At 48.4% G+C, this 15,406-nt stretch overlaps 1 protein-coding gene across 1 annotated transcript; it reads right to left on the minus strand.

Annotated features, from left to right (window-relative positions):
• Positions 1 to 879: 879 nt before the first annotated feature.
• mmp14a (matrix metallopeptidase 14a (membrane-inserted)) lies at positions 880 to 15,180 on the minus strand. Its single transcript, XM_056575654.1, has 10 exons — positions 14,705 to 15,180; positions 6,378 to 6,538; positions 5,869 to 5,991; positions 5,001 to 5,308; positions 4,083 to 4,244; positions 3,610 to 3,749; positions 3,000 to 3,138; positions 2,395 to 2,545; positions 1,763 to 1,878; positions 880 to 1,239 (listed from the first exon to the last, which is right to left on the minus strand). The coding sequence occupies exons 1-10, from the start codon at positions 14,783 to 14,785 to the stop codon at positions 911 to 913; spliced, it is 1,710 nt and encodes a 569-aa protein (XP_056431629.1). The 5' UTR covers positions 14,786 to 15,180; the 3' UTR covers positions 880 to 910.
• Positions 15,181 to 15,406: the final 226 nt, after the last annotated feature.

Genomic DNA, 15,406 nt, shown 5'->3' on the forward strand with positions numbered 1-15,406 from the left:
CTTCCACAGCTGTGTTGAGCGGGAGGAAGAAAACAAAAGAAACGGGAACAAATGTTTTTTTCTTTTCTTTTCTCTGCGCGCTAAATGGAGGAAGATCGGATTTCAAATCGTCCGATAACTAACGAAAGGCGAACTGTAGGGTTTCATCATGTGGAAATCGTGGAGATTTTCCAAACCACTAATAATTATTTAGAGTAAACATTTTGAGTTTACGCAGAACCAAAGTTACAAGGAGGGGGGGGGGGGGGGGGGGGGGGGGAGTAATCGGACAGCTGGTGTAGCTGGAGTCGTCAAGTGATAGTAGTGAGGGGTGGGGGGGATGGTGGACTCTAATGGACGGGGCAGAGGAAAGAGGAGAAGCAGATTAGTGGAAAGAAAATGGTGGCTTTCGGGAGCATTTGGAACAGATAGGTGCCTAGTCGGACGAAGAACAACCCCCCAACCTCCCCCATTCTCTCTGTTGGGGATCGATAACTACAGAATACACAAGTTCCTGATTTTTCTTGAGGATATGTTCAACACTCTCTCTCTCTCTCCGTCTGTCTCCCTCTCTCTTTTTGCCTTGAATCGTGGCTCTGTACAAACACCACTCAAATCATCTCCCCTCCCCCAGGTCTCTTTTCATTGGTCGCGTTCGCCTTCTTCAATTTCCGTCTTCAATTTCCTTCTTCGATTTCCTTCCCTTCCCCCAATGCGCTGCTCCAAACGTCTTCTCCTCTTCCTCCTCCTCCTCCTCCTCCTCCCTTCCCTGTCGTCAGTCTGTCCAATCGTCGGCAAGTTTCTCTCTCTCTCTCTCTCTCTCTCTCTCTCTCTCTCTCTCTCTCTCCCTCCCTCTCCCTCTCCCTCTCCCTCTCTCTCTCTCTCTCTCTCTCTCTCTCTCTCTCTCTCTCCCTCTCCCTCTCCCCCCTCTCTACACCTTGTCCAGGAGGGACCTCTGGCAGTACAGGAGGCGCCTCGGCGTTCCGTACTTCCGGAAGAACAGCAGCGCTCCCAGCGTCAGCACCACCAGCACCAGCAGCATCAGCGGGATGACCACGGCCGCCGGCCCCGCCCCTGACCCGCCGCCCTGCTCGTCCACCTCGATGATGATGACCTCATCCTCGCCCCGCCCCCTCTTGGGCTCCTCCCCCTCGCAGCCCATCCAATCGCTGAGCACCGACTTGGGGTAGCCCGACTGGACCTTCATGTACTGGTTGTTGAACTTCCAGTATTTGTTGGCTTTGTAGAAGTAGGTGTACGCTGCGTGGGGGAGACAGGAGGGGGAGGGTGGGGGAGGGGTGGGGGTTAGTCACAGACACGGATGCAAGAGTTCTAACTACGGGAAGATCAGAAGACGGTGGGAAATGCAGACAGGCAATCTTGAGAATGTTTTTTTACATTTACATTTAGGGCATTTAGCAGATGCTTTTATCCAAAGCAACTTGAAATAAGTACATTTGTCGCAAGAAAGTGAAACAATCTATCGCTTTCGGTACAAAAAGGACGTTCATAGAACCAAGTGCCATCAAGTTAACAGTTGCAGCAGCTCAGGAAGTTCCTAACAACTTAATATGACTTAAACTGTTTAGCTTGCTGTGCGACCCTTATATCCGCCATGGGATGTCTCTTCTGAGATCCTTATCAAGGTTGCTTCCTTGATTACGTTGTTCCGTAATTAGGTTCTTTTGAACGGGGCCGGTGAGCCCTCTCACACTGCGACCGTGGGAGAAAGGGCTATACAGACGCAATGGACGGGACTTGATTCAAGAGAGGGTAGCCTTACATCCGTCCTCGCTCATGAGGGCAGCTTTGATGTTGTCCGGGGCTCCACTCCACATGCTGATTGGCTTGGGGTAGTCATTGTCCACCGTGCGCGTTTTCTCGTTGAAGCGGAAGTATCTGTAATTTCCACCAGAAAATAAACCTCAGCTGCGGCATTACAATAACAACGTCTTTTTTACAAGGGAGAGAAAAAATCGCTGACTCGTCGTTTGTTAGTTTCAGAGCGGGAAGTCATTGAGTGTGTTTGTTCTTTGGCTAAAATACTGGAGTTTCCACAGGAGAGGATTTGCAGTTGTTTTAGTAAAAAACGACTGAATTTGAGTTTGATTTTAATTTAAACCTAAACAGCAGGAGGCAGACTCAGAGCAGCAAATGTCTAATTCAATCACAGAACAAATGTTGTTGTCTTTTGAATTTAAAGTATAATACCTCTGAAAGCTGCTATCTAGGAGAGACTGTGTTTGTAATGAAACTGAGTCAATGAAATTAACCAGAACACAAGGGAGAAGCAGAAGGGGAATAGTTATAATGACAGTCTAAGACAAAGACCGCAACACCTCCCATTCAACGGAAAAGAAGCAAGTAAAAAAAACAAACAGACGGGCAGAAACGAGGTCACATTGGCGGACTCACTTTGTTCCCCTGAAGAAGTATGTCTGGCCCGTGGGCGTGTAGAACAAGGCGGCGTCCATCTTGTCCCTTGGCAGGCCGCTGCCCAGGTCTTTCAGGCTCTTAGGAGAGTCCTTGGACATGCTTGACTCTGAGAACTCCCAGTACTTGTCACCTAGGGGGGGAGGGGGGAAGGGGGAAGGGGGGAGGGAGGAGATGAGGAGGGTGACAAATGAGGAGTGAGGGAGGGAGAGGGAAAGGAAGAGGGAGAGGGAAAGGGAAAAGGAGAGAGAAGGGGAGAAAAAAGGAGTGGGTGAGGGAAAGAGACAGGGGGGGGGGGGAGAAAGAAATAGAGAGGGGGAGGGAAAGAGAAGGGGAGGGAGGCAGATGGAGAGAAGGAGAGAAAAACAGGGAGATGGAGAAAGAGTGAGGGAAAGAGAGGGAGTGACCGTAAACAGTGTGAGGGAAAAGAGAGAAAGAGAGACAGAAAAGAGGGAGCGAGCCAGAGAGAGAAGAGAGAAAGAAGGAATCAGGAAGTCCGACTATCAACAACATCCAGATGTTTACACCAATGCACTGGGTGCTTGCGCCGACGCGGTCCCAAGCACTTTGTTCAAAGCGGAACCCACCCTTGAAGAAGACGAACTTCCCGTCGTCCCTCTCGTAGGCTGCGTTTATGTTGGAGGGCAGGCCCTTCCAGAAGTGGCCGATGGGCATGGGGTAGCCGGACAGCACCTTGTTGTTGCGGACGCGCCACAGCCACTTGCCCTGCAGCATCACACACGCGCAGAGACGCAGCGTTGGAATTGGGAATCTGAAACTTGTTTGCTGTTTGTTGCTGTTGTTGCGTCATTTTTTTTTTTTTCGGATTTCAAGTTTTTCAGATGCACTTTCATTGAGTTGAGTTGGAGGGTAATTTGAGCGTCATAGAATTTGTATCATTTGAATTAAAAGGGGGACGCGCAATTGGCAATTTATAAGAGAGTAGTAATTCATGTACAGTAGGTGTTCGCGATTGCATTGAACCTCTGTATTTAAATTCTTTCAGAATCAGACAAATACCAAACAAAAGTCCCCAATAGCCAAGCGCGAAGATTCCCTTTTAACGACAAAAAATAATAAATTGAATTGACTCAAAGGCTTTGTTTGGGTCATTTCAATTACTAGAGCGATCAGCAGTATGTGCCACGTACCTGACATCATGAGGATCACTGTCTGTGCATATCGATGGTCGCCTACCTTGAACACAAACATCTCTCCTCTCAGGACGGCGATGGTGTCAAAGTGGCCCTCACAGATGTCGGGCCCCTGGCTGGGTTCCTCCGGGACGTAGGGCTTGGTGGGGCGCGGTGGAGGGGGTGGGGCGCCGGACTTGGTTCCTGAGGAAGATGGTCGTTTCGGTATTAATTAGGATTATCTCTCAGCGAAGAGAAGGTAATCTTTTGTCATTCAAAGATGACCGAAGCCAACTCGTATGTAAAGGATTAGTCAGGGAATAATAAAGAGATTCCTGAACACATGCTAATAAACGTGAATAATAATACGCGGTAGGAAGATAATTTTCTCGCTGCGTCCATGTAAGGCAGTCGGCGCTTTAGCTGATTGTAACGTGGAAGAACATAGTTGCTCGGGAAACCATTCCTATAGGGTGACTTTGGCAAAAAACCTTTCCCTTCCTTCCGGTTGGCCGAGGGGGAAGGTACGAGCCGTACCGTATATGGCCTGTATCCCCCGGCGGTCGTCGTCTGGGAGCTGGAAGTTCTCGGTGTCCATCCACTGGTAGAAGGGAGCCATGATGGCGGAGGGGTTGTTGGAGTGCTCCAAGCCCAGCGCGTGGCCCAGCTCGTGGACCGCCACCAGGAACACATCGTTACCTGGAGAGAGAGAGATGGGGGAGGGGGATGGGAGAGAGAGATGGGAAAGAGAGATGGGGAGAGAGATGGGAAATGGGGAGGGAAATGGGGGAGAGAGAGAGAGAGAGAGAGATGGGGAGAGAGAGAGATGGGGAAAGAAAGAGAAAGTGGCATAGGGAGGGAGGGCGAGTGGGACAAATAGAGAGACAGGGATGGAGGGTGTGAGAGAGAGGGATGGAGAGGGAGAGGGAGAGATGGGGGAGAGGCGGGAGGGAGGAGACAGACGGTGGCGAGGGATGAGTAAGAGTTGTCTTCTGGCCAACGTCTAGACGCATCGCACAAGGCCCGGCGAGATTAGCCAAATGACAGGGTTTCAAACTCTGGAGGCGAAAGCACACCCTCCCTCTCTGTGATCGTTAACCCTTTCACTTCCTGCCTTCGCACTCCCTGCTGTGATCATTACCTCCATCTGCGACCCCGCAGGAAAGTGGTTCTTAAACGCTTGCATCTGACGCTTTTCAAGACAATTTCTGTGTGTCCGTTGAACCCAATCTCACACTCAGGAAGGTCAACCGGGAGCACGCCGGAATTGTTGATTATTCCCAAATGATTATTTTTCTTAGTATAGTTTTTCCGAGCGTTCCGTGCATGGTCGAGGCGCCATCCCACATCAAGCCCGATCACGACCCATTTAGGGTCCCGACCCGTTATTGAAGCCCCCCCCCCCCCCCTATCATCCCCCCATGATCACCCCCATCACATCCCACACACACTCACCGCCCTGGTCGACGTTCCCGGTGCTCCAGGGCTCCGAGAGGTCAAAATGCGTGTCCCCGCCGATGCCGTGGCCGGGGAAGTAGGCGTGCGCCAGGAAGCCCCCCTCGCCGTCGAAGGGCGTGCTGTCGCCGTGGAAACCCTCGGAGAAGGAGAGCATGATGTCGGCGAACTTGTCCACCTTGTCGCGGATCTGGCTGTACGGGATCTCCCGGAAGGTGAGAGGGACGGCGCTCTCCCACACCTTGAAGGCCTTGCGGATGGCCTCGTACGTCCCTCGCTCGCCCACCTTGGGGGTGTAGTTCTGTATGCTGTGGGGGGGGTGAGTTTGGGGGGGTTATCGTTAGACCGAGGCCAGGTCCAGTCCTTTGGAAGTTGGAGGATTTCGTTTGGACGTCGTGTACCACGTTAATCTTTTAAAGAGCTTTACCGACGTTAATTACCGATATTAAGAAGAGGTATACTGTATGGGGGGCTAGTTAACCTTCGCTCTGCATAGCCCACCCCTCCAACTTATTGTATGTTGTACGTCCTGGCACTTAATGCACGCACTTATTGTATGTTGGATTTAGTTATCGTACTTAGCTGTGTAGCATCTTATCCTAGCTATCATTGTTGTATGCAGGGAATGGGTTAACCTAGCGATCGTTGGTGCTGGCACCTGGTTCTATGAACATCTTTACTGTACCGAAATAGATATATTGTTTCACTTCTGCTGACCAATGCACTTACTGTAAGTCCCTTTGGATAAAAGCGTCTGCTAAATGCCCTAAATGTAAGTGTAATGTATTCCCGATGAGAAAATGGGAAGCGTTAGTGTTTGAGGTTAACAGGCGGTCGGTTTTGATTTGGTTTACAGGTGACCTCTGACCTGAAGGTGATCTCCGACTTGTCCCACTTGAGGCCCTGGATGGCGTATCTCTTCCTCCTCATGCTCGTCTTCAGCTCCGGCCCGAATTTATCGGGAACCCCGCACCGCGGCCGACTCATCGCCCTGGCAACGGTGCACGTGACAGGTAATGGTTATTCTGTGTCATTGTGCCATTTGTTTGATTCTTTGTATGTTGATGTGGACCTTGATGTGGGAAGTCATGTGTTTATTAATGTATTCATTACATTTATTTATTGGATCTTATTGTAAATACATTGTTTGCTGGAGCATATTGAATAACTTGTATTTTTACATAAAGCCTATAATAATAAGACAAACTCTTATCACTAACTTTAATAATCCCAATTGCCAATAAGCTCAAACGGCCACTCCATGAGATCACTTTAAAGCGACATGTTCCTCTACATGTTGGCGATGTGAAACCGTCCTCCGCAGTGCGTACGGCCGGACGTTCCCCCGCCCAGGCGGCCGTGACGGGGCTCACTCACGCTATCGTCTCGGTGTCAACAGAGCCCGTCACCGTCAACCCGTACAGCCTCTGCATGGCCGCGATCGCCGTGGAGACGGTCTTGAGTGAGCGGAGGTTCTGGACCTGGGCCTGGGACCTAAGGTCCACCGGAGGCAAGTAGCCATACTGCTGTAGCCACGTCTGGGGTAGAGGGACCGGGAGAGAGAGAGGGGAGAGGGAATCAGTTTGAAGGTCAGAGGGAGGATTCTGTATCACAGATTTGATGAAAAAAATGACACTATTTTATAATGGTTATCTAACTATATTTGTAGGTTCCAAAACAAACCCTTTCAAGTGAACTGAACGATGTGCGTCATTGTAAAATTGTATCCAGATCTTTCGGCTGAATTCGACTCTTTGATCATTATTTGAATTGATGTCGCTTTATATATACAGCATACTATTCACATACTATTCATGTCACTAGAACGCACAAAGGTACAGCCAAGCAGAAACGTTGACACTAAAAATCCCTGGATTTGCCACTTTCTACTAGCCATCTCAGTACAACAGTCAACAGTGTGTGTCTAGTCCGCCGAGCCGTTTACTCGACTGACTGACTCACACTGCCTCACCATCCCGATCAAGCTCTCTGTTTCGTTGTTTATCGGAGCATACTGCAGGTTTCAACGCACACGCAATTATTGTTAACGAACGAAGGCAATAAGGACTGTGGTTCGACGCCAGGGTCTGGGAATGCTAGGGTATGCGTCTGACTGGAGCCAGCTTGGACATGTTACCTGGGGGAAGAAATGGTGGAGCTTGGAGCATGAGTCATGAAAATGGAAGGAGAAAAATGTGTTGCATTGAGCGTGTTTTTGTTATGAATTCGTGTTTCGGCATGCGTTTCCTCGACGTTGCACAAAAGTGTGCATGTACGTGCATGTGGGAGTGTGTGTGTATGTGCGTATGTGCGGGGGTGTGTGTGTGTTTGCGTGCCATGGCAGCATCTTCTAGGACATCCCGAATTTAAATCAGTCCATTTCAACACACTCAAGGGCGCTGCACACACGCATACACCAAACAAGGCATTATGAAGGGAAGCTCGCTACCCCCCCTAATCCTGCAACCAGTCACACCCCTGTTCCATTCATAAACCTCGCATGACCTCAAATTTGTACGCTAAGAGAATAGAATCTTCAAGGAAACAAAGGCCCTTTATTGTGGGGTTGTAAAACATCTAACATCTGTGAGCCAGTGATGTCCTTTACAGTCTGGTTGACATCGGAGCCAGAGACCACTGGCTGTAAAGGGAGGCCATGTGATTACAGCCTACGGCCGGCCTCTTCAAGGCTCCGTCTTAACGGCACCATATAAAAGATTTAGTGAAACAAATGCGAAATTACCAGAACATTTTCGAAATGTTGTTTAGCCGACCTCAACTCGTTTAAAACTAAATATAAGTCTAGGGATTGTACTGCTGTTTTTACCTCAACCCCATCGAGGTTAAACCGGTGACCAAAGATAAATAATAAAATGACTAAGCAGTGATTCGTTTCGTCACTTTTATATCCGTCTTTCGTCTGTCACAAAAAATACTGAGCAGACTGTTTATTTAATCTCTTAGACTGCCATGGCAGAATTTAACAAGACGTATATCAAACCTAACTGCAACCGCATGTGTCTGTTTCAACAGTTTTTGTGTCTATCCAGATGTACGCACATCGGCGTGTCACATGCTAGTCTTTTGCCTCAGATAATGATAATGTGAACACTCTCTTTTAGTTGTCTTCTTAACCAAATACACCTGCCCTACAAAATCCACCGTTCTCCCGAGAAGAATACTTAACATTTACCAACTGTCACACCACTGATTCCTTTTGATGATAAAAACATTTTCCTTTTCTGTCTGTTTTTATTAGTACTAGGAGAAACATGGAGTCCAAGTAGGATAAAAAGCCATCTTTTACTTAAAATATTTTTTGTTATATAATCTGTGACAGATGAGTGGGTCTTTCCACTTATGTATGTGTGCGTATGCGGGCGTGTGTGTGTGTGTGTGTGTGTGTGTGTGTGTGTGTGTGTGTGTGTGTGTGTGTGTGTGTGTGTGTGTGTGTGTGTGTGTGTGTGTGTGTGTGTGTGTGTGTGTGTGTGTGTGTGTGTGAAGAGCACACATCACGTCAGCCCACTGCTCCATATTCACCACAAATTGAGTTAGTGGAATTACCAAGAATTCCTTCTTTAGAATTCCCTAAAACCTCAGGCCATCTCGGGGTTTGTTCCAATCGACTTTTTTCTATCTCTCTGTCCTCCTTCCCCCCCTAATCCTCTCCTTCAAACCAGTGAGCAGAAAGAGGTGCTTAAGATAGGGTCAGGGACGGGTTGCTGGCGGTGAGGTGGTACCTGAACCAGTTATACACACAGCTAAACATTGCTCGGGTAAAGACTCACTCCCAAAGTAGTCAACGAGGGGCCGGTCCAAAAAAAAAGAAAAAAAGGGGGCTTGGGAACAAGGTCCATTTATGACCGCCGGGAGAAAAGCTACCTTTATTCTCACCCTACAAGCCCCTCACTCTCTCCCCACATCCCCCTCACACACACTACAGGTCCCGCTACAATATGAACACAACTATCGTGCGCAAAGACACAGCCATCGATCCATGTACGTCACCCCCCCCCCTTTTCTGACTATGCCTCTCCTGCCCCCGCAACCCCAAGCACACTGGCCCGGGCTACTAGAGGCTCATGTGTGCTCCCCCCCCCCCCCCCAAACCTCCTTCCCTCACTCTCCACTGACTGCTGACACTGTGTGCTGTGGCTCCACTGCGGTGACCCGTCTGCGCCCCCCCCACCCCCACCCCTACCCCACCTCCACCTCATGCCCCCCCCCCCCCCCCCCGCCCACGGTAGCTTTCAGTATCCCAACATGCACTTCTCTCCATGGAATTCCCATCGGAGACAGCCGTAGTCAAAGGGGTCCATTTACTGTGACTCCGCACATGGCCTTCATCGGTGGCCTTGATTTGGGGAGGGGGAGGGGGCGGGGCTACAGCTTGTGGTCAGTGCACTGGCCTGGGGCCTTTCCCCACGTATTGACGGCCCCTGCTTCAGTCAACACACCCCCTCCATCCCCCCCCCCCCCCCAGGCAAAAAAGACAGAGAAGCAGCTCTGTGGGAAAGCATTGGGACGTGTACGTTTACTTCCCAGTGCAGCGTCATTTCTAGTTAGCCAAGAACATGGATGCAGTCACATGTACGGTAGTTTAGCAGGTTGACGTCTTTTGGTGAATGTTGGTAAATGTTGTCAAATGTGGCCTGTGAAGCCCTTTGAGGCTGTTACTACCAGGCTAACCAAATACTCTGACTTGGTTTGACATGTAGACTTACCGTTCTATCTAATCGAATCTATCCCAAGAACATGTAAGGTTTGAAATACTTTTCTTTGAAAAGCCGTTTTCCCCTTTCAAGTTTTGGTCACATTTTCATATTATCATTACGATAAACACATATATGGATCGACAACTCAACCACGCTGCCATTAAAGATCACAAAACCGCCTGGAACACGGCGTTACGACATCGCCCTACGGCCTGTCCGATGTTTCACCACCGCATCGAGATCTGACCAATGAGGAAATGGGACCATGACGTTAGCCAACTCAGACGTCACGTTATTCAGATGCGCCAACATGAAAACCACAGCATTGGGTGTGTGTGGGTGTGTGTGTGTGTGTGTGTGGGGGGGAGGGGGGGGGGTCATATCGACTAGCTGGTACCCCCCAAGGTCTGCAGCCAACCTGTAGCCCCCTAGCACGAGATGCCCGAGGCCCTCACCTGCTGCTGAATGCTCTGTGTCTAACGTTCACTGTGAAAGACTTCGGACGACAGCGTCGGCCCGGTGACTCGTAGACGCTCGGGGGTTAGTCACGGTGCCCCTACAACCAAGCGTCCGGTCCGGTCATGCTATAAAATGCTGATTTCCTAACCCTAAAAGCATCAACACTACAGCCTCACCCACACCATACAAGGCCAAGTTCCTGTTCCAAAGTTCTGAGTTAAGCAACGTACGCACATTACACAGTGAAGAAGTGAGGTGAGAGTGTAGTTCCCCCTCTGATGTCGCCATAGCTGCTGAGCCTAAAATGACGTGGAGGAATCAGTGTAAATCTGTCTAAAAATTGTCTGTATATCCAAAGCTACTGGGATGATCCGAGTGCCGGGGCTGATTTGAAGCACCCTGCTGTATTTAACTACCATACAGCATTCACACCGCCGCGCAGTAATATGCGCAGTAATATGCACACTCCAGGCGGTTTCTTCATCAAGCCACAATACAATGTGTGAGGAGGCTGGAGGGCCGAGCCCGCTGAGACCCAAACCCTCCTCCCCTCCCCTCCCCCCAGAACCACCGGGTTTATTTTCATGTCGATCTGGTTTGCTTCAGACAGAGCATAAAGTATTTTTCTCTCAACGAGATACCGAAAAAAATAACATCTGTTCCACAATGTGTGGAAGTGTCAAGGAGAAGAAAAGGGGAAACAAAGGGTTTTTGGGGATGATAAAAACATATTTTGTTTTGGAGGAAAGCAAGAGGAGGGTTGGGAGAAGACCATTCGAAGGCGAGACTGTGGAAGTGGGCTGCAGAGACGAGTGAGGGGGGATGACAAAGACATAGGGGCAAACTTCAAAACCCTGCATGGGCCCAGCCTGAGTCAGTTGTTCCTTCAGTCCTGTGCCAACGGAAAGAAAGAAAACGAAAGGCACTTTTTGGCCGTGAGTGAGAGAATCTCATGTCGCCCCTCCTTTCTGGCATTCATGATTAAATCTATCTCATAAATAAGGTTTATGAGAATTAAAGTTGGCACTGTGAATCACAAGAAGGAACAGGCAAAAGAAACGATGCAGATTACACTTGTGGATATTGCTGCTGTATGTCTGTATCCACATCTGTATCGGTCCACCCTATCTGTGGCAGCAGACATAAACATAGAGTAGACTCTACATGGGGAATCAAACTCACAACCTTTCGCCTAAGTCAAACGTTACGGCCACAACGTTTGACTTACAATCTTTTGCCTCTGGGCAAAAGATACCTGCTCCCATTTTGTAGGTTAAATAGATTAAAGTTTTCCCTAGTACCGCTATCAATTAAGCTACTTAATGGAGGGAGCTTTCCGTGATGGAAAAAGTGCAATAACTGGGGGGGCAATAATGTAATACTATATATTTTTATAATGGGTTTCAAGGTGGGGGTTAGGCCATGTGTTTGGGTGAGGCCATGTGTTGGGTAATGCAATGTGTTTCATGTTTCATGTTTTATTTATGTCTATGTAAAACCTTTATGTATGTGTCGCCGACGCTCTCTGTTTGCCGAAAGCAAATTTCTCTCGTGAGAGAGACAATAAAATACTTGCCTACTTACTTACAAACCTGTCATGATTTTCAGGTCTTAACTATATGGATGCTGCGGTGCTAACTTTTTTAAGTTGCAGTCATCAAAAGTCATTACACTGTTTTTTAATTGCTTTCAATTTTGTTGAAGTTTCAGTTAGGTGACCAGCTGACGTAAGGTAAAGAAAGCTGTACAAACACACAGCTGTACACACAACCACACGCACCTGTGCACACACATTCACACCTCATTCACACCTTCGATTGGTCATACCCACGTGTTTTGGGAGCTAGCTGAGGAACTTGGGAGAATACCGTGGGGACTCGAATCCATCCCTCTAGAGATTGGGGTATAAGCACTTACATGTTGTCACTATAAACATTTTACTGAGCTCTTATCAGACTAAACCTGCAGTATAAGCAAGTACAAAAAAAGAGAAAAAACTATAAGCCTTCAAGGCAATGTTTGTATCTCGAAAACCAGAGAGGATTCTAAGACGCAGACAAGATCTGACAGGCTAAATCTCACAGTAAAAACCTCAAAGTGCAAAGCATGCGTCTGCACTCCTTGTGTGTACCGGCCCCGGCCGCTGGCTGACCTAAAAGTGTTTTTGTAGTTGTGTTCAGACGTGTCATACATCAAGAACAAAAACACTCCTCCGCTGTCCATCAAAGTGAATCTGTTGCGAGTGTTTTGACCGTTCCCCATGGAGTGCCCGCCTCTCAGGCCCGCAAACACGCCCTTGAACCTGAGGCCCTGTCTATTCCCACACATACCGACGCCAAGATCAGAAACCCTTCCAGAGGAAACAAAGAAAATGAAACCCATATGCCTCTTCGACCCCTCCCCCCTGCATGATCAGCTGGTGAGCAGTTCCTCGTGTCAGTCTGAGACACGTTTTTTTTTGGGGGGCTTTGTTTGATCATATGAGTGACCAGATGATGAGGCCGATGTGAGTCAGATGTGTGTGTTTGTTTTTGGTGCTGCCCACTTCCTCTACCTGGAATTTCATCAATAAAAAACAAACACAAAGGCAGCATCAGCACATTCCAAGATGGCAGCCAAACGGCAACACAGGCCCGAGGGTTTGCTTAGTTATTCTAGTTCCCCCATATGCCAGGGAGGGGTTCTCTCTCTTTTCTTTTGTTTCATGGACATGTGTTTCTTATCGCCGAGGAATCTCCATCTCACTCCACACCTGATAAGCGGTCCTTTGACTTTGTCTGAGCCAATGTCCTACTGAGCAAGTGGTCAAAAGCACCAGAGAAACTCTGCATGCAAAAATAACAAAGAAGGGTGTTTATTTTGGTTTCAACAAGAAGGCAACTCAGACTTTGAGTTAAACTTCAAACCGCAAATGTCTACATTTGAGGTTGTTTCAGTCTCTTCCTTTCTTCTCCCTCTCCTTTCTCCTTCTCCATCCATCCATGAAGCGATGCTTCTTCTTCTATTTCTCGGGACACCGCAAGTTCTCTGTGACTGTGTCCCTTCCCTCCCTTCCTCACGGCCTTTGCATGGAGTTTAGTCTGCCTCCCACCACATAGAGACAAGCTCTTGCTGAACCCACCCCAGCCTCTTGCATGGCTCTCAGGTGATGTAACAGTAATAAAGTCACTACAACCTGTTATTACTGATAATCCCACTTGCTACAGGAGACACCGATTTAGCCTGTCTGAGGTTCAGATACCACTGGACAAGCATTGCACCACGCAGGGCCTATATGACTGTCATGGCAACAGGCGTACCTCTATTGGCGACACAAGCGGCCTTGCATGCAGACAGGTGATGCATGCAGACAGATGATGTGTGTCACTTATTACTATTATTGACTTCAGGATGTAGGTTTGTTTGTACCTCACAAGATGAACCAGAGTTCTTACACATGAATCATGATCATGTGTGATCATGTGTATGTGCCAACGTCTTGTAGGCTAATGTGGGTATGCCCCCCCCCCCCCCCACACACACACACACACAAAATACTTTGGTTGGGGCCAGAGTTTCTTTCTTTCTTTCTTTCTTTCGTTCTTTCTTTCAAGTTGTTTACAGCTATGCATCACTTGCCTGGCGAGCCCTGTCACTTGTGGTCTCTTTAACTGTCTGACTTGGTCTGTTGGTCTGTCTGTTGGTAGTGTTTGCTCTCTCGCTCTCCCTCTCTCTCCATCCCTCCTAGGAGGCTCCAATAAGTGATTGACCATGTCTGGACTGACTCACAGGCCAACTGTTAGTGGTCAGGCACTAAGGGCCTCCTTCGTACACGGCATCCTGTATACACAGATCTACACGCTGTAGAACTGCAGTTCATCTTATTTCGGGTTGATCGATTTTTGCAACACGCACAGACACACAAAATATTACAACAAAATAATGTTTTTTGTTTTGTATCACAATGGAGATTTTCACTCTCAAAGATTAATGAACTGTTGTGTTGACACCGTGTCTGGTAGTGTTTCAACGTTGCATAGAAACACAGCACCAATCTGTCAAATATATCTTATCTTAACATCTCCGCCGTCTCTGATGACACGCACGCACCTCATCATTTTAAGAGCTTCAGCCTTCAGAGCTTGATGACCACGTGTTTGTTTTAAAGATGATAGATGATACTTTAAACGTCTCAAGGCCTGCCTGGGAGTCGCAGCATGACGCCAAAAAGGCCGAGTATGGATGTGCATCCACTTCCCTTCTCCACGAATGCAAGGCAACAGTTCATCGATGACGGACAGTGGGACGGTTACACTATGAGGCCACAGAAAGACCGTAGGCCTGAATGTACATGACTAGGCTATGCACTAATGACTTAGCGCTAACCTTTCACCAGAGGCAGAGGAGAAGCGCTCCTCCCATATTCTAAGAACAAAGCAAAATATCAGTGGACAAAACGGACGAAATCCAAACTACAACAACACGATAACTGTGGACTTTACAACAGTTAAACAACATTGGCGATTCTCTTTTTGTACATAATGATCTCACCTCGGCTTGGACGGCGTTTGCCGTTGTAGGGGACACCCCAACATAGAGAGCACAGGCCAGTGTGAGTAGCCGGGGCAGCATTCTTCCAGGTTATCCGGGGAAAGTAAAGAAACGGATCCGCTGCTCGCAGGTTTGTGTGACAAGTTGTACAACTTTCTTCGTACTTATTTATGGGATGCAATGTAAAAAAGAACGTACGTCTGGGTGTCCACATGCACGCGTTCCTGTACCTAGACCCTTCGGCAATGAACACTGGTAAAAGTTAAAATAGAAAATAGAAAATCGTCCACATTCATCAATCGAATGCAGATAAGAAAAGTCAAAAAGTCAAACTTGGAGCCTCATATCTTGTGATCTTGTGCCTCCTCTTTTCGCTTCTCTTCAGCCTTTGGTTCTGTTGATATCACAATGTGTTGCGTGTGGACGTGGTCAAACAAACTAGAACGGGGGCAGAGAGAGAGGGAGAGAGTGAGGGTGGGAGACAGGCTGAGGGAGGGAGGGAGAGATTTCTCTGAGGTCCCCTCCTCTGGTTGTGACGAAGTACTACCACTGAATGGAAGCTGTCAGTTATGTTGTTCTAAGCTAATTTCAGCCTCACACGCGCACGCACGTACACACACACACACACACACACACACACACCATCACACACGCACACAGGGCCGGCGCTGGCCGTTTCGGTTCCCATGGCGGGTTTATGGC

This window comes from Gadus chalcogrammus, chromosome 17 (genome assembly GCF_026213295.1).
Source record: "Gadus chalcogrammus isolate NIFS_2021 chromosome 17, NIFS_Gcha_1.0, whole genome shotgun sequence".
Classification (NCBI taxonomy): domain Eukaryota; kingdom Metazoa; phylum Chordata; class Actinopteri; order Gadiformes; family Gadidae; genus Gadus; species Gadus chalcogrammus.